The following is a 20,285-nucleotide window of genomic DNA, read 5'->3' on the forward strand; positions in this document are numbered from 1 at the left end:
ATCATTCCTGGCCACTGACAATTTTCCTTAAGTTAGGTATTTACAAGGCCGATTCCAAATTTCCTTTCCTTAAAATCCTTCTGGATCTCACCCCTCCCTTGCTCATTGGTCCTCTGAGCCTCACTTAATCAAGTCCAAAGCCTTCATCCTGGATTCAGGGCCCTTCTTTGCCCTGGGCCTTCAGTCAAACTTGTCAGCAATTATCTCCAGCTCTTTCCCCCATCTCACCTATTCTCCGCTCTCTTCGCTGCACACCTGACTTGTGTCGCCTCCGGTGAGCATCCTCCTTCATGCGTTGCTTCTTTCTGCTACTTCTCTGCCATTACCCCAGTCCTGCCTGCCAACACCTAAACTCCTACTGATCCTGCAAAGCCCGTTGTAATGCTGTATCCTTTAAGAGACCTTGCTCTCTGTTCTTATGCCAGTTTATCTGTCTGAGGCACGATCATTACATACTGTTGTGCAGTATATAATATACTCATTTCTGAGCATTTTTCTTCATCTTCCTTATCCTCATCTAACAAAAGTAATGCTGATGACAATGATGATGCCATAAACAGGGTGTTTATTATGTGTCAGGAACCGTAAGGACTTTTCACATATTAGTTCATGTAATCTTTTTTTATTACAACCCCATGAGTTAGGTAGCATTATTAGTCTCACTTTACGGAGGAAAAAATTGAGGCTTAGAAAAGTGAAATCACTTTCCCAAAGTCACACACCAAGGAAGAGGCAGAGCAGATGCTGTGACACACTGGTCACTGCGGTCTCAGAGCCATGCTGCACCCACTGCATTATCCAGCCGTCAACAGCATGCAGGATGTGTCTGAGCCTAAGAATGAATAGCATCCTCTCCAGCAGAGCTTTCTCAAAATATGTTCATGAAGCACCTTCCCAACCAGATGCTCTTGGAAAGAGGGTTTAAGGTTAAATATCTTTGGAATCCACTGTGTATCGTAACTGCTCTTGGAGATTTCCAGTGCACATTAATTCAGTCAAGGCACTAAGGCATTCTGCAATACACAGACCCATTTAATTTGTCAGATTTACTCGTGCAAGAAACATCTATTGAATGTGCCATTCTGTCAATCACTTTGGAAAACATTGTTCTAAGAAGGAAAAGAGACTATAGACAGTCCCAACCTATGATGGTTTGACTTATATTTTTTTTACTTCATGATGGTGCATGAAAGTGATGTACATTCAGTAGAAACCATACTTCAAATTTTAAATTTTGACCTTTTCCCAGGCTAGTGATATGTAATATAGTTTTTGCTACTCTCTCATGATGCTGGGCAGCCGTGCTGAGCTGTAGCTCCTAGGCAGCCACACTGCAGTCACAAGAGTAAACAACTGATATACTTACAACCATTCTGCCTCCATATAGCCATTCCATTTTTCACTTATAATACAGTCCTCAGTAAATTACATCAGATAGTCAATGCTTTATTATAAAATGGGTTTGTTTCAGATGATTTTGCCCAATTAAGGCTAATGTAACTATTCTAAGCAGGTATAAGATAGACTAGGCTAACTATGATATTCAGTAGGTTAGGTGTATTAAATGCATTTTTGACTTGTCAACTTATGATGGGTTTATTGGAAGGTAACCCCCTGGTAAGCTGAGGGAGAACTGTAGTTAACTGTAATGATACCGGTGTGAGAGGGCACTCTCTCACATCAGGGATAATTAGCAAGAGCTCTCTTGTCCCAGAAATGCCAGTGGCCTGCTGTCCCCTCTGCAAAGAGCCTGGAAAGAAATCAGGTTGAGGAGTTCAGATAGAGAAAGATACCATATCCAACCAGTTGGGGTGAGGGGAGGAGTGAAAGATGAAACCTTGTACTAAGTCTGAAAGCAGCGCGGACTCTGCTGCCTTTCAAGGCGGAAGCAAAGTCTGTGACACCTGGGAATGTGTGACAAGGTCGCAACATGAGAAGAAGGGCGTCGTGCTGACCCTCGGGTTGGCTCCCCCTCCCAGGGCATGCACACCAGCTGGCTCAGAAGGCGTCCTGGCACTGATGTACATAAAAGCCACTCCATGTATCTGATGGTACACAAGGTCCAAAAAAAAAGCAAGCTCTGATTATTTCTGGATTATAATCTGACAGTGGCCTCTTGGCTTCAAAGAATTGCCTGTAATGTGGTTTTCCTGCCCTAAAGATTTCTTATTGCAGCATCCCTGCCATGTGTACCAACTTGATTTCCATGAATGGAGTCATCATTGGGCTCCTTGTTCCAGGCATGTGTTTATTGTAAGAACGTTTCCCAAGTACCTCTCTTCATTTCTCCCTTATCAAAGGAGACAGGACAATCAGGCTGACTGATGAGGAGGCTTCCCATGTGAAAAACAGCTGGCATGCTTGGTGGGAGTTCAGCTGTGGGAAGAGCAGACCCAAGCATGGTTGCTTGGTTAAGAGTAAGCAGCCATGGAAAGTGTTCCCAGGAAAAGGAGGGGGCAAGGCCCCTGTGAGCCCCAGGCAGCCCTGATGCCAGATCCAGAGTGAACCCCAGCACTGGGGTCTGAAGCCCAGGAGTTGTGTGCAGGCCAGCATTAGTGTATGATGCCAAAATAATCAGCTAAGAGATGAACCAGGCACCAGGAAGGTAATTGAGTTCCCCTTCTAAAATGTAGATTTCTTAAAGAAAATAGCAGAGCCAAGAAGAAGACTTAGCAGGCCCTTTGCTCCCAGCTTACATCAAGCCCTGTGGTGTCATCATGCTAAGTGGGAGAACTGATATGCCTCAGCCCCAAGTGGGAAGAACAGCAAGCACGTCACCCAGATTAGGGTATTGGCCATGCTAGCCGCAGTGGCCAACCCAAGGCCCCTCAATACCCAGTTGTGTAGCAGTGATGAACATGGATTCATTTGGAGGAGCCAGAGCTTCATCCTAAACTCTGCACAGTGACAGTGTTTGGGGTGATGCCTGTCACAGTGGCATGGTGTAGTATATATTGGGGAGCATATGCTGACCCCTTCGACCTACCCCAGGTCAAGTTCATCCACCCTTTGAAACCCAAGATGAACATCCTACTTTGCCTTAGGTTCCTCATGCATAAAATGGGAATAGTGATACGTATCTCCCTTGGCTATTCTAAAGATCACGTGAGATCATGACGCTCATGATGATGCCAGTGTTCACAGAGTCATCATGACAATTGCTGACACTACTCACCATGCTCTTACCACGGCCAAGTGCTGTGCTAGGCCTTTCATATATGTTTTCCTGTTAACTTTTGCCAGCACCAATATTAAGTTGGTGCTGTTTTAAATTGTCACTTAATAGATAAGAAAACTGATCCTCAAAAAGGTCTATCAACTTCCCCAAGGCCACATGGCTGAGAAAAAGTCAAAGCAAAACTCCAGTCAAGTCTGTTTGACGCCAAAAGCTGTGGTCATAGGCACTTCTGAGCACGGCACCTGCCAGGGAGTAGGACGGGCCACAGTCTGCCCTAGGAGACGTCTGACTGAGACCTTCACTCTCTAAGCCCCGCAACCCCCCACCAGAGGGCTTGGGCATGGCAAGGCATCACCCAGCTCTGCAGAATTGCTGGCACCCGGTAATTTCCCTCCCCGCAGGCTCTTTTGTGACCCTGAGACAAGTGCTTATTTACCCCATCCATTCTCAGCTCCAAAGGAAAGTTCATCTCACGAGGAGGAATTGTGCCAACATTTACCAGTGAACAACTCAGACAGGAAAAAGGCCTGGTTTTCTCCCCTGGAGCTGCTTTCCAGTAGCATTCAGCAGGAATAACATTAGCAGTACTCCTAAGAAAATGAGCAGGCCCAGCTCATACCTGGGCTATGCACTCCCCTCATACTTGAAGCTTAAAATCTCCTCCAGTCCTAACTACCCCATGTGGTAGGTTCTATTAGTATGCCTATTAATACTGATATGGGACTGACAAACTCAGGCCTGCAGGCCAAATCTGCCCTGCCACCTCTTTTTATAAATAAAGTTTTATTGGAATACAGCCATGCCAATTTGTTTATGAATGACTGAGGCTGCTTTTGTGCTACAACAGCAGAGCTGAATAATTGAGACAGAGACTGTCTGAGTTGCACAGCCTAAAATATTTACTATCTGGCCCCTTACAAAAAATGTTTACTGACCTCTGATATAAACTAGGACTCTGAGAATTGGAAAGACCTACTAGTTTTCCCCAGATGGGATGGAATGGAGCAGATGTTTAAAGCTAGACAGTTTAACACCAGAGCCCACTCTTAGAGTCCCACAACTGTATTTCTTCCTACCCTAGGATTGGCCCAGTAGACATCTCTGCTCATGATAGCACCCAGCCCCCAACTCTGGATAATACTTGACATGTATGAAATGATTAACAAAATGCATCATAGAAGAGGCATAATTCATGTGCAGACTGGCAGCCTTGCTGGACTGGTCCCCATCTAGGTCTCTGTTCTTATTTCTTTCCTTTCTTTCTTGAACTCTCTGCTCCAACTAAACTCTCTCCTTATTTTTCTCCGCATTCCCACCTCTATACCTTTGCTCATCAATCCCTCTCATCTGCAGTGCCCTTCCTCTTCACACTTATCAAAGCCCTACTCATCTGCCAGGCTTTGTGTATCTCCTTCCATATATCCTCCTCAACAGTGGAAACTCACAAGAAATTCTTTCTCATTTGTGCTATATCAGCACAAGCTTCTGGTCCTTTCCCTTGGCCCTCAGCACACAAAAGTAAGAGAACAATGGCACCACAGATGATATGTGAACCTGGAGGAAAGTGAGCCTGGTCCCTAGCTTTCATCACCTAAAGATGCCAACTAACTGGACTCAGCTTGATCCTTTGTGCACTGGAAAAAGCCTGATGAAGGTCTCTGCCATTCATGTGATACTTTCGACAAGTCACTTTCACTCTCTGAGCCTCTACTTCTTCTGTAATAATTGACACTTTCTGAGGAATGGTGCCAAGGAGAGACTGTCTGCTATTCATGTATTTTCACACTCAAAGGCACTCCTTGGCCTGCAGACCTGATGGAGTTATTTTAAGTGCCCAAGGGCTCCCTTGACCTTAGTGATCTTCACCAAAGACCTCCTTCTCTTCTCCAGGGATCAGTTTCTCATTCAGTGATAAAATGGAAGAGGGGTGGACTGCATGATTTGGATGGATTCATCAGGGTACAGTATTAAGAAAGTACAAACTGTTTTGCATTACAGCCGTGTGAAAGATGCACTGCCCTTCAAAATATTGAATAAGCTATAAATTCAGCTAGTTAAGTTGCTTCTTGATATTGAAAGTAGGGAGACCGAATACTCTCTAGCCTCAGTGTAATAAGATTTGGTGGAACCACAGGTACATACTTTCAGATGACTTAACTAGTCTGATCTCTGACCATTATAGTTTTCAACCAATTTCTCAGGCAGCAGCTCATGTAAATATGACAACTTCATATATGGCTGTATCCAGGGGCTCAAAAAATGGCATCAGGTTTTGGTCTATCTTCATCTCCTCTTCTCTGCTTTCCTCTGTATCATATGTCATATATCCTCCCAGGCAGGCTCTTTCACTGTGATCATCTCCAGTAGCCTCAGGCTTACAACTTCCCAACTTCAAGAGCAGAAAACTCTTTTTGCTAAGGGTTCCAACAAAGTTTCAGGTTTGAGTCTCACTGGCTTAGCCTGGGCCTTTATTATAAATCTTAGTGGCTAGATAATGAAAGATATGACTGAGAACTAGGCCCAGGTCATGTACCTATACCTAGAGCTATGGAAGTATGGTCAGCTTATTTGAGTCCCCCAGACCGAGACAGGGCCAGTGTGGTCACCAAAATAAGGAGAAAGGAATGCTAGGAGGGCAGAAATTATAGTTGCCCATGACAAAATACCATTCCCTGAAGATGCAATACTCTGTCACATACCTCTATGCCTTAGCACATGCTGTGCCCTCTGCCCTTTCCCATCTCTCTCTCTCTCTCTCTCATGTCTGTCTTTCTATTCTAGTACTCATCTATTGTTCTTCTCCGCTCTCTGGGAACTACTAAAATGTGGACATAATATGCTGTTCCATTTTGCACTCCCAGTTTCTAGCACTAAGCCTGGGACATGACGGGTGTCCCCTAAAGCTTTGGTTAAAATAATGAATTGACATTTCAACATTCAGCCTTCTGATGTTATTTTTATTGATTTTTCATCTCCTACTTCTTCAGTTTGAAAATGAAATCATCCTCAAACTGGACCATGAGGTGGAAGGAGGCCGAGGGGACGAGCAGTACATGCAACTGCTGGAGTCAATGTAAGTTCAGACCCAGTGTGGGAGGAGCCAGGAGAGGCGGCCGGAGGCTGGAAGGTGCAGAACTCTGGGGGGCTGCAATGGCTTTGCCCTTTTCTGAAGATCAGTTGGGCAGCCCTTGGGTATTGGGAAAACTCCATTTTTAGAAGAAACCTCAAATCTCTCTGAAATGGCTATTTCTTTAATATTGATGGAATAGGCCAGATAAAAAGAAACTTTGCTGTGTTGGAAATAGGGAATTAATCCACCAAAATGTTTGCTTTTGTTTTTTCTTAACTGTGGAATAACTCTTGCTACTTTTCCCTTTTTTCTTTTTTAATCCTTGGCAGATATTGATCATGAGCAACATGCATAGAGACCATGCAGTGCACGGGTACTTTGCTAGGTGCTCTGCGGTAGAGTCCTGTTTGGTTGGGTTTACTCTCTTTGATGCCCATTTCACAGAGGCTCAGGGAAACTGTCTTGTCTGAGAAAACTAGGACAAGCTAGTCAAGTGGACAAGTTAAGACTCGAACCCAGTTCTGCCTGCCTCTAGCTCACAGGTCCGGGTGACTCAGTGGACAGTGCACAGCACTGAACTTGGAGTCAGGACACTTGTTTTGTTTTGACAGCATGTTGAGATATAATTCATATATCATACAATTCACCTGAAGTATACAATTCAATTGCTTTTAGTATATTTATAGAGTTATGCAACCATGACCACAACCAATTTTAGCGCATTTTGCTACCTCCCAAAAGAAACCCTATGGCCCTTAGCCATTGTCCCCCCTGACTTCCTGTCTCTATGGATTCGTCTATTCTGAACATTTCATATAAATGAAAACATCCAATATGTGGTCCTTTGTGACTGGCTTCTTTCACATAGCATGTTTTCAAGATTTATCCATGCTGTACCATTTGTGAGTACTTCATTCTTTTTATTGCCAAATAATATTCCATTGTTTGGATACACCCCATTTTATTTATGCACTCATCCGTTGATGGACATTTAGGCTGTTTCCACTTTTGATGGTTAGGAATAATGCTACTGTGGCATTCATGTACAAGTTTTTGTGTGGATGTATGTTTGCAATTCTCTTGGGTTACCTAGGAGTGGAATCATTGGGTCATATGGTAACTCTATACTTAATTTCTCAAGATACTATCAGACTGTTTTCCAAAGTAAATGCACCACTTACATTCCTACCAGCAGTGTGTGAGGGTTCTAATTTCTCCACATCCTCCTTAACACTTGTTAATATCTGTCTTACTGATTGTAACCATCTTACTGAGTATGAAGTGATATCTCATGTCATTTTGATTTGCATTTCCTTGATGGCTAATGATATTGAGCATCTTCTTGTGTGCATATTGGCCAACTGTATATCCTTCGGGAAAGACATTGGGTTTTAATCCTGGTTGCACCACTTAGCAGCTGTACAACATCGGGCCAGTTACACATCTTTGGCCTCAGTAACTCCATCTGTAAAATGGGGGAGATAAGCTTCCTGTGGTTGTTTTAAATGCTGAATAACTATAAAGCATCTAACACACAGAAGGTAAAAGCTCAGTAAATAAAAACATACTTTGCTCCGTTGCCTGATTCCCTATTTCTGTCTCTGACGCCATGGTAAATGCCCCCTTTCCCCTGTAAGGGCTCCTTCCAAGGTTTAGGAATGTGGCTTAGGCATCCCAAATTTCCTCTTAGTTGTTTATTCTCTGATATGTATGATTCCGTGGTATAACTCTCATTTTGGATTCTTCCCCCAATCCTTTCTCAGTGTTCTAACTTTAACAGCAAAAGCAAACAAGGCCTTGTCCAGCCCCCATAATGGCCCTGCCTGCTCCCTGCCCAGGGATAGAGTGGAGTCCTCGGCAGCGCCATCCCAGCTGCCCCGCCCCCTCCCATCACTGTGCACAGCCCTCACTAAACACCTAGAATGCAAATGCCTCAGCCAGGAGAAACCCACTGCCTGCTTCTCTGGTAGGTAGAGAGACTGCCCAGGGGAAAAGTGACATTTTTCCTGAATCAATGTTTACCTTGAAGGTCTAAGAAGGAAAAGCTAAATGTTGACCCGAACGAAACCATATACAGTGCTGGCAATTTCCATTTTTGTAAGCAGGTGGGGCTGTGCAGCAGTCTTCAGATGATCAGCAGGATTTTCAAATCCTTCCTGAGTGATTATTTACAAAAGGAGCACTTAGAGATCAAGGAAATTAAAAACAGCTATTATTTTTCTACTGAGATAGAGGTGTGAATAATTTCTACAAAACTAATCAAGTCCAAACCAAGGAGTTAGGGCCCCATCAGAACATCCAGGGGCCCAGTCCCTGCTCCTTCCTTTGAGCTTTTTGAGCCTTAGTTTCCTTATCTGAAAAATAGGGATAAAAATAGTACTCAGCTCTTAGAGTTTTGTTGAGATTCTATAAGAAAAGTCATGTAAAAATGCTTGGCATAGTTTCTGGTGCCTAACAGGTAGTCCAGAAATATTAGCTTTCTTATTATTCTCTGGGTAGACACTGAGGTGGTTATTTGAAGCAATGAGCCAAGTCACTTTTACTCCAGGCTAGTACTATCCTCATTTCTTCCAGCCTTTCTTTTCAGCCCCTCATTCAGGGCCTCCACTGAAATATAGGGCCTGCTCTGGGCAGATACAATCCTACAGGCACACAGCTTGGCAATTCAGTGGTCTTTGTGAACAGAACAGGGCTTCCATTCCTGAGGGAGCTGTATGTAGCCCTGCATTAGGGTGCAAGGCTTAGGGCACAGAGTGGGGCTGAATTTCAGCCCTCCTGTGCTCTTGTGCAGTACACAAGCTAGACAACCTACCATAACATCCCATTCCTCCCTATCCTCAGAGCCGTCCTCGGTGCCCACCCCGATTAGGCCACATCTGTCTCAAAGTGAGGATCCCACACAATGGGATAATGAGACACACTCCTTTTCATACGCCTGTATTCCAACTGCCTTGGAATTTTACTAGAAGTGGTGAGGGGATTTTCTAGAAGGCTGAAAGTGGCAGAGAAGGTGTGTTTTGGGGAACTGGATCCCACCCAACCAGTTCAGTACCTGAAAGATCTGTCAAAAGAGACAATCCATACCTGGTTTTTAAAGGAATACGTGAAAATCCTGTCTGTTGGCACTGACAGTGTGGGCTGGGCTCCTCCCTGCGAAGGCAATGCTGATCGCTAATCATGGGGGAGGTGTGAGCCCCCTCCAGTCTCCTCAAGGCAGGAGCCCAGAGGAAAGGGCAAGGGCTCGGCCACGCCCCATCCGCTGAGTGAGGAATTACCTGCCTCAGCTGCAGATGCCCACAGCTCTTTTTTATTATCATGTGTACTCCATTGTGGGACCCAAAGGAGAGGAACAACTGTGTCAGCCTGGCAGGACCAAGATTAGAACCCAGCCCATGGAGTCTCGTGTCTCATCTGTAAACTCAGGGTTTTAATGATGCCTGAGGTAAGGAGATTTTGTGAGTGTTAAACAAGATAATCAATGAAATGGGCTTAGCATAGCAGCTGGAACACAGGAAATACTCAATAAGTGGTAGTATAACTATATATTGTGGTTAGTTTTATGTCTATGTCTGCTAGACTGTGACCTCCTGATCAGTGTCATGACACTGAATCTAGTTCCTAGAACAGTCCGTGTTGAGTGGATGGATAGTGGAGGGTGGAGGGTGAGCAGATGGGTGATTTCAAACCAGTCCACCACTCCACCTCACCAATCCAAGACCATATATAAGCAGCCTTCTTACCTCATGCCTAAAGATTAGAGAGACTAAGAAAGCCAAGACTGTTTTTCTAAACCCTGTCTTCTACAAGGACCAACAGCATCTGCAGCACCTGAAAACTTGATAGAAATGCAGAATTTCAGGCTCTCCACCAGCCCTGCTAAATCAGAATGAGCACAGTGCCCAGGCAATTCCCTTGGACACTGGGGCGTGCAGAGCATTCAACTAACCCAGTTGTTTCTAATGTTGGCTGCATGGCAGAATCACCTAAAGAACTTAAAAAAACAAAATACTACTGCCTGGTTTCCACTCCCAAAGACAAAGTCATTGACCTAGAGCGAGCACTGAGCTTTGTAAATGCTCCCCTGGTGAGTCTACCATCATGGCGGAGAACCACTGGTCTGGCTGTGCTCAGCAGGGAGATGCCTTCGGGGCATGAGCTGCCTGGGAGGCTGTGGGGAATCGCGCCCTGACCCCTGGGATGAAGCTTCATCATTACAGTAGGAAACAGGGCTGGAAGTGACCCTACCAGAAGGAGTCAGGCACTGTTGGGACTAGGCCAGACAGGCCTCAATCACAGGGCGATCGGCATCTCTCACCAAGAGCCAGGGAACAGGTGCTTCTCCCACGGCTAAAATGGATTTGTCTGATCACAGCCACAGTTTGAGATGTTACCTCTTTGCTGCCTGATTTGGCTTCTGGAAGGAAATGACTCTCCGAGGTCCTTGCCTCTGTCACCTGTCCCCTCCTAGGACCCCTTGGGATTTAAACTGCCATGGGGAAGGGTAGCCAGAAACAGCAGCCTGGATAATGCCAGTCTACTGGAGACACCTGAGGACACACCGAAATGTTTCTCTGCGGGAAAGTACTGAACAATGATTGACTTGATCCCCAAGGTCACCACTTACTACCAGAGTGATATTGGGAGGGTCATTTAACCTCTATGAGCCTTGATTTCCTCATCTGTAAAATGAGGGAAATAATTTTTACTTACCAGAATTACTGTGATGATTTCTTACAAAAAAGTGATTAGTACAGCATCTGGTACATAATAAATGATTAATGAGAAGCAATCGTTAATCAAAATTTTAATCCATCTGTCTCTCCTTACTTAGCCTATGGGCTGCCTGAGGGTAGGCAGGATTCTTTTTAGATTTCTTTTTTAATTTTGTCTCTAACTCTCCATCCTAACCCCACACAATACTTAGCACAGTGCTTCGCACCTAACAGATATTTAAGGAATGTCACATTTTTTGTTTTTGCGTTTAAAATTTAGAATATTAGTATTACAACAAATACTGTGAACTTTTCAAATAAATATGCAGATTTAAATTGACAACATTATCCTCCTCTATTCTCCTACATAGACCCCTTGTCAGAAGCAACCACCATTAAGAGTTTAGTGTTTATCCTTCCTGATCGTATTTGGCACATTTTTCAATGCAGACACATGACTCATACATGCATTTCCATTCACATACAGCATTTGGCGGTTGAGAGCACAGACGTTGGAGCCAGAATGTTGATATTTATCAACTGTGTGACCTTGGACAAGTTAGTTGATCTCTCTGTGACTTAGTCCCCCCAACTACAAACATCCTTTCTCCTAAAAATGTGATGGAAAGCCGTTAAAATCTGTAAGATATTTATAGTAACACCCAGGACATGGTAGGCTGTATATGACTTGATTAAATAAAAAGAACAAATATTGTTCTGAGAATTCTTTTCTCACTGAACTGTATATTTTATAGAGCTTTTTGTGTCAAAACATATTGGTCTCTCATATTTTTTAATAGCTTCATAGAATTACAGTTTGTGAATATGCTTTAATTTATTTAACCATTTGCCTATTGACATTTAAGGTGGTTCCAACTACTTCATTTTTAGACACAGTTTATAAGTATTATAAATATATCTTTGCATACTTCCAGGAATATTTCTATAGAATAGATACCCTAAAGCAGAACTGTTGGGTCAAAGAATATATACATTTACAATTTTGATAGATGTGAAAATTGCTACCCAAAACATTGTACTGATTTATTCCCAGTGTGGGTGTTTGAAAGCGGCCATTTCCCTATGCCATTGTCCACACTGGTAATTTATTTTTATTTTTATTTTTTTCCCATTCTGATGGTAAGGAAAAAACTACTTGCTATATTTGATGGATAAATAAGTGTGTAAATAAGTAAGTAATTGAATAAATGAATAACATAAGCCAACACATGAACCAGAGGAACTTGGATTCATTGGTTTATTTCACCCCTGACATATGCTCTCCCCGCTGGGTGTGAGCTCACTGCCCTCCCATCCCTGCCCACAGCCTGATGGAGTGTGCTATAGAGCACCCAACTATTTCCAAGTCGGTGGAGAATTTCGTGACCCTGGTCAAAGGCCTCCTGGAGAAGCTGCTAGATTACCGAGGCGTGATGACAGACGAGAGCAAAGATAACCGCATGAGCTGCACTGTGAACCTGCTGGTATGTGGGGCTGGCCAGCTCTCCCCAAGGTCCAAGTTCAGACCAGAGCCTGGGGGCAGACCTGGCTTTGAGTTTCACTATTGCTTTCCATAGGACGTTCCTGCTAAGGGCTTTGGAAATCAGGCAAACGTGAGACTGAATCTCTGCTCTTCTATCTGCTGGCTCTGTGTCTTGAGGCCAATCACTTCACTTTCCTTTGCTTCAGTTTCCTTACATGTGAAATGAGAATGAGTTTAGCACTTAACACATCACATGACAGGAAGGTGGCAGGATGAAGTGGTTAAGACTGTGAGCCTTGAAGTCACAGAGCCCGTGGGTTCTACTTTGCCTCTGATAACTGATAGAACTGACAAGTCAAGGAAGTGTTCTAAAGGCTTGGCTTGCTCATCTGTTCTATAGAGAAAGTACCACTACCTGTTCCATTACGTTGCACAGTCCTGGCCCATGGTTAAATGCTTACTATATGTTAATTTCTTTCTCTTACAGAATGGAGTAATACTAATAACTATATTTTATAGACAGCTAGGGGCCAGGCTAACCAGAGCAGCTAATCCCAAACCCAGGTTCTTAACCACACAACCTGCGGTAGGCCAGCTCCCAAATACATCCTGTGAAGTGGTCATGAGACAGGTAGTAGCAACCACAGTGTTTCATACCCACACCAGTCCGCCCTCAATAGTTTAAAGGAATAAAGTTGACCAAAAGGCCATGTGGCATCCATCCCATCAACCTCCTTGCCAGCCCCGATGCTCCAGAAATATAAAGCCTATCCCTGCCATTCTGTTGTGTGACTTCTGTTTACCTTAACTGGGCTCCTTTTTAAGAGCCTAGATATTGCCATTGATTCTCTAAAATGCCAAGGGTAGTTTAAAAATCCTGATTACAGCAGAAAGATATTCATTGCTACAGCATGATAACTCCACCAGGTCCAATTTACGTAAAGACATGAAGAGGGGTTCTCCAGGAGTTTAGCTGTTTTCCTCTATGGAGAGGCAGAAGGCAGCTGAAGACATTGATCCTCAACAGTCAGACTCTGGCCAGAGAGGAAGCTTGGGACCGGCAGTCCCACCAGCAGCTGACCCTGCTACTTTTCAGCCTGTGGCTTGAACATGGTATCAGAGAGGAGGACAGGATCCTGGGGTAAGAGGTGGGGCTGTCAGGAGAGCTAGGTCTGGTGTGGTTCTGCCGCCCGCTGTGTGCCCTAGAACATACCAGCTCTCCCTCTCTGAGCCTCAGGTGCATGGGTGTCACTGAATTAAACCAGAATTTTCTCAATGTGTGGTTCACACATCAGATCATAACCTCCTGGCTCAGAATTGTAAGGACTTGTTTAAAAATGTCAAGAATTAGGCTCTCTGGTGGTGGAGCCCAGGACCACTGCTGGTTTAAATGACCCCTGAGCTGAAGGAGGAATCGGACTTCTAGTTTAAATGTTTTGGGCTATGAAATCTCATCATAACTCCTGATAGTTCTGCACTATTAGGAGTTGTGATCTGCTATTATTACTGGGATCTATTACTATGACTCCAATTCCATTTCAGGCCCATCTGAGTTCTGGGTCTGAGCTTTTAAGCATCAAGTTGGGCTCCTTTCATAACAGATGCTGTCTAAGTGGACTGCCTCACTCTTAGCAGCCCACCTCAGTGCAGCAAGTAGCTCAACTGCACGCCTGATATGGCGGCTGAGATGCTTCCTCTGTCGCTTTATAGTCCAAGGATCAGGGAAGTGACTTTCAGAATCTCCTAATGAGGCTGTTTGATGCATTCTCGGGAAATAAATTTCTTGCTCCTATCTCAAGGCACTCAGTAAATAGCAATCTTCCTCTCATCTCTACCACTACACCTTCCACCCCTGCTGCTCTGCAAGGAAAAACACTCATCACTGTTCTTCCTCCCCTACCTAGAATTTCTACAAGGATAACAATCGGGAAGAGATGTACATAAGGTAAGATTTTTGTTGTCTAAAACCCGTACCTGCTGTGCCACTCACCTGCTCAGTATCCACCAGTGGCTCCCCACTGCCTTCAGGATAGAATTTGAACGTATAGTCTTGATACTCTGTCACTCTGTGTTCTGATTCCTGTCAATCTTCCCAGATTCAATCCTTCTACTCTGCTACAATCAGCCCCCAGGACCACTCGGAGGCCTTCCGGCCTGCCATGCTGTTTTTCTGTTTCTACAGATCATACTTCCCTTAGCCTACCCTGTGGGTTGAGCTGGCAAATAGCATTTGTATTTGTTCTAGGGCTGGCCTGTGAAGCCCCATTCCAGGATTTATAAGGCATGTAGTTAACCATTGGCCAGCCCAGTTCCAAGGGAAAAAGATACCAGGATACATGATACCTGCTTCTTTGTAAGCATTTAAAAGATATTTATTTGAATATATCATGAAGCTTTTTTGGGGACATTAGCCTGAAGCAAAAAACTCCCAGTTTGTCTCAGAATCTCATATTTTGTTCTCCAAAGTTTTTATTATTGTTATTTTTACTCTTTACAAAAATAATGCATACTTATTACCAAAACAGCCTTATAAAATACAGACAAGAAAAACAAAAAAATGAAATAAACTCCCATAATCCACACATACTCCCAGATCCTTTTATATTTGTATATAGATAACATTCTATGCATGCACATTTCTGAAAAAATGGGACCATATTGTTCATAATTTATTCTTTCTTTAACAGGAATTCCACGTCTATTGATCTATTTCAACATAATTCTTAAGGAAACTATAAAGTTCTCTTTCCAGAATATAATATAATTTATATAGCCAGTCCTATATTGTTGAACACTTGTTATCAGCTTTTTTCTATCATAAATAGCACAGTGATAATCTATAGATATACATATACATATACATATACATTTACATATACATATAAATACATATATATAGGCATATATCCTCATGGGACAAGAGCCCACAAAGTGGAATTGACCAGAAGGTTAACAAGCACAGTGTTTTTAAGGCTTTTGACCCATTCTATCAAAGACCAGAGACTCCAAGACTGAACCTACTCTGCTATTACTGCAGATATTTTTAGGTACTTAGTTTAGCATTATTCCAGGAATAGGAACTATCATTTGGATAAAAGATAATTCCATAGGTTGTCCTGAACTCAGTATTTATAACATCACTAGACATAACATATTGTAGTAGCACAAAGCTCTGGGGTTGGGAAGGCTTGGGATCTTCACCTGGTTTTCTCTGTGACCCTGGATAGGTCACTCAGTCTTTCTGGGCTAAGCTTCCCCTGCTGTAGACTGTTTCTATTCTATCTTCTCTTTTGAGGATTAAATGAATGCCATAGATAAAGTGCCTGGCACATGGTTTCCCCCCTCTAACCCCTTTTCTCTCCTTCCCATTTTAGAAACACAGATGGCAAACCCCAGATCTCCATAAGCTTTGGAGATTTGAGTCCTATAATAATCTAGGAAAACCATATTTGCCTAAACCAGACACTGTAAACAGGATACAGTCTGAAAACCTGTTCTGTTTGGCAGGCATAGTGTTTAAAAACATTTTTGAATTAGTTGCCAAAATTTGAAAATCTAGAAATTTTACATCAAAATTGAAATTTCCTTCTTCTCCTGGAAATCTCAGAAGGTATGGCAACACTAGGCCTTTGTCCTGTCCTGAAGGAGCTGGAGTGCTCAGGCCATGACATTGTCTCTATTCCCCATTGAGCTTCGCCCCATCCACCTCACTCAAGCTGCCCACCTGTCATCTGCAGGTGTTTGTGTTTGAATCCCTAGTCAAGCCCATCAGGATGTCTTCCTTTGGGCTCTGTAATAGATCACCAAACTCTTGAATTGACAAGGGAGAGGAGAGGATGCCTTGGCTGATTAAAGAGTTGAAAATAACAGGGAAGTTGTTTCTCTGGCTTTTCTCTCCAAGGTTTTTGGACCCAACTATCTCTAAGGGACCAAATTCAGCCATGTACATAGAAATTTCCAAAGGTAGACCACAGGCTCAACACTTCCCATGTGCAGGCCATGTGCAATTTCACTGATAACTGATTGATCAGAGGAGATCAGAGGTGGGGAGCAGAGTGGTATGGCCACGCCTGTTGAGGCAGAAATAGTTGGTGTTGAAACCTGGTTCTGTCTATTTCTTGCTGTCTATTTTAACATAGATCTCAGTTTTCTTATCTACAAAAGGATTGTTGGAAGGATGATTCGATATAATATTTAGGGTACCCACTTGTTGGATGCATGATGAATGAATGAATGAATATTTTTACCTAAGATATTTTCATCCCCTTACCTTCAGATCCTAGCCAACTGTCACACTATGGAAACCTTTCTGGAAGTCCCTCCTCTACCCACCTAGATAAGTCCTGATGTCATAGTACCATATTCTCCTAGACAGCACTGAACACAGCTGTATTTTTAGAATTATTGATTTGATTATTTGATTCACATCTGTCTCTTTTCCTAGATGATACATTCCAAACCCTGAGAATGGTATCTGCTTTTGCCACCATTTATCTCTAGTGCCTGGTACAGTCTGTGTGCTCAAGACAACTTTGCCAATTAAATAAATGAATAAGCAAAAGGTCACTAGAGTGTCCTGGCTCATTAGTTATCAAAAACCCCTAGGTGACCTTTCTTCCTGAAAAAAGTCTTTCACATTCCCTACCTAGAGGTCAGGCAACCCACATTCAGCCTGCCAGCCATGTTTCATGTGGCCAGGGATATTAAATGTCAGCTCCTCCTCCAGTGACATTTTGTGCAGAAAAATTTCTTCTAAGAGAAATCAAGTCTAAGTAAGCATTAAGACCTTCTTTGAACACAGATACTTGAAATGTCTTTATTCCCTGTTGTTAGGCAGTCAGGACAGAATCTTGGAATGATTATGGAGAATACCTTTCCTTTTATAGGAAGGGACCAAGGACATCCTATCACAGCATCTTCCCTTCACCAAATTCTAAGAATCGGATTTAAATAAATGATCCTGATGACATGCAGGTTTCTAAAGCAGTAGTTCTTTGGCTATGAACTCTGTTTCCAACAGTGGCAGGAGGGAATGTCTTGTAGAAGAACCTAGTTCACAGTAATAATAGATAATAGCCATCATTGTTCAGTGCTGGCTATGGACTAATCACTTTCAGTGCATACTTGCATTTATTAACAACAATGCTAGCTTTCATTGAGCCTTCAATGTGTTATCTGTTTAGACTTTTATATGTGCAGCAATTCTATAGGAAGGTTCTTCGAGCATTGTCTTTTTACAGATGAGCAAACTAAGGCACAGAAAAGTTAATTCGCTGCCCCTTAATACCTATTCTGTATCAAATATTTAAGAATTGACCAAAGAGCCCTTCCTTTGTTTCTGTCCTCAACACCCCTAAACTGTAGAGTCATCCCATGGTTCAGAACTGGAACCTCCCATTGCAAAGGGATTGGAAGTGGAAATGTGATTATGGTCAAATAGCAGATTCTTCCTGCTGACAGTTCAAGGCCTACACATGAATATCCAATCTCTAGGTCCACTTCCTTTTCTTACTAGACAATGTACTTTGCAGAGAACACTAAAGAGAGGATAGGAGCTGCCCTTTATAGTACCGTGGTTTGTTCATTCTCTTGCAATGGTACAATGACCAGAGAGAGCATGGACTTTGAAGGCAATTAGCCTGGGATTGCATTCCAGCTCTTCCGTTTACTCACACAGACTTCTGAAGAGTTATTCATCTCTCCTTCCTTAATTTTCCTTACTTGTCATATTGCATTGGCCAGACTCAATGGTATTGAGTTGAATACTTGATAGGATGATACCCAACTTCTCCAGAGCATAGTTTTCTCATCTGGAAATGATAATTCTTAACGAATCCACCTCACAGTGTTGCCATGAGAATTAAATGATCTATGCATTCAAAATGCTAATCATAGTATCTGTCACACACTAAGTGCCCACCAATGCTAAGGGCTGTCATTGTCGCCCATGCAAGAGGTACCCAGTTGTGCTGTCTGACTCCTACCTGGCCCTACCTCCTGCCTCCTTATCACTGCATTTGGTAACTCAACATGTTTCCCCAAACAGGTACCTGTACAAACTCCGTGATCTTCACCTGGACTGTGATAATTACACAGAGGCTGCCTACACTCTCCTTCTCCACACCTGGCTTCTCAAGGTACTGCCCTTCCAGTAAAGGGGATTTGTGCTGGAATCCCCATGGGGCCTTCACAGTACATTAAAGAGTTTTTAAAAAGAAAAGAAAAAGAGTTAGCCAAGTAAATTTTGTTTTGCTGCGTCCCCAAACTCTTGACCCAGCTGGTTACTTTTCTGCACTGCTTTGCCTGGCCCCACAAGGTTTTGAGTGACCTTCACATTTAGCAGCAACAATAAACCTCAGAGATATGTTTTGCAGTTTTATATAACATCCAAACAGTTTTATGTAACATTCAAACATTGACTATAAATCATTAGCATGCCCAATGAGCTGTTTTCCTCCTCTTGAAAATGGTGCTGTAGCTGGACAAAGTCTGAAAGATTTCCTTTGACTTTGAAAGAGCTAAGACTGTGTTTTTCAGGGGCTCAGAGAAAATCCCTACAAACCAACACACAAGCCAATGGAGAGTCCAATAAGCACAACTTGGCAAAAATCAGGAGTTTCCAAATGGAAACAAGCAGCTCTCTGGTCACTGACATGCAGGGCAATGGTGAAGCCAGCAGGGGTGCTGAGAGGGCTTCCTCCTGCTCCTCTTCAGTGGGAGAGACACCTGCCCTTGGCAGCCTTTCTGCCCCAGATGACACTCCACATGTTCTCTCTCCATAGTGGTCAGACGAGCAGTGTGCGTCGCAGGTCATGCAGACAGGCCAGCAGCACCCACAGACTCACCGACAGCTGAAGGAGACGCTCTATGAGATCATCATAGGCTACTTTGACAAAGGAAAGGTAATTTGTCCCTCCCCTTCCTCTTTGTGGGGACCCTGGCTCCTGGGAAGCGTGGTTCTCTCCTATAGTCTACACCCAATTGCACTACAGGTTTGGTCAGCTATCCCTCCCAAACCAAAGTCTGATCACTTCTATCTTCTCACCATCTCCATTCAAGTCATCATCATTGCTCACCTGGACACCCAACTGGTCCTAAGCAGTCTCCTTACTTCCTCTATTGCCACCAACATATCATACTTTATACAGGAAATAGAATGATCATAAAACATATATTGGATCACACCATTCACCTGCTTATGATTATCTCAATAGTTCCCCCATTACACTTAGAACAAATTACAGTATCTTTCCCATGACCCAGGAGGCCCCACATGAGCTGTCCCCTGACTGCTTCTTTCATCTCATCCATGCCAGAATCCCTCTTGCTCACATGCTCTATGCCAAGCTCTTTTCCACCTCAGGACCTTTGCATTTGCTTTTCCCAGCTTAGAACATTCCTCCTCCATAGCTTCCTGTGGCTGGCAACTGTTCACAGCTCAGAGCTTTGTTCAGCTGTCATGTCCTCAGGGAGGCCTTCCCTGACCATCCTAGACAAAGCAGCACTCCTGCCATGAGTTACCCTTACTGCCTCTTCAAAGCATTTGTCACTATCCGACATCACCTTATTCATTTTGTTTTTACTTGTTCATTGTTTGGCTCCCCAGTCCAGAATGCAATGAATACAGAGAGTTGGCTTGTCCACTGCTGAATGCCCAGTAGCTAGCACAGAGCCTGACATGCAGGGCCCAATAAATACATGGTGAATAAATGAATGAATTGAATATATGAATGACATGACGGTGCCATCATTGATCTCTTGGTTGAGATCAGAGTGCTCGGTTGAGTTTGGTCAGGAGACTGGCCAGGCCAGCTGCTGCCCATCCCCCCATCCCTAATGGAC

At 43.4% G+C, this 20,285-nt stretch overlaps 1 protein-coding gene across 1 annotated transcript in view; it reads left to right on the top strand.

Moving 5' to 3' along the window:
* Positions 1-20,285, top strand: part of DOCK2 (dedicator of cytokinesis 2) — a 412,382-nt gene that overhangs the window by 358,134 nt on the left and 33,963 nt on the right. Inside the window, exons 34-38 of the mRNA XM_036884746.2 lie at positions 6,166-6,251; positions 12,288-12,444; positions 14,348-14,388; positions 18,490-18,580; positions 19,226-19,345. Of these exons, the coding sequence (XP_036740641.2) occupies positions 6,166-6,251; positions 12,288-12,444; positions 14,348-14,388; positions 18,490-18,580; positions 19,226-19,345 (495 nt within the window). The remainder of the gene's footprint in view (positions 1-6,165; positions 6,252-12,287; positions 12,445-14,347; positions 14,389-18,489; positions 18,581-19,225; positions 19,346-20,285) is intronic.

This window comes from Manis pentadactyla, chromosome 2 (assembly GCF_030020395.1).
Source record: "Manis pentadactyla isolate mManPen7 chromosome 2, mManPen7.hap1, whole genome shotgun sequence".
NCBI classification, from domain to species: Eukaryota; Metazoa; Chordata; class Mammalia; order Pholidota; family Manidae; genus Manis; species Manis pentadactyla.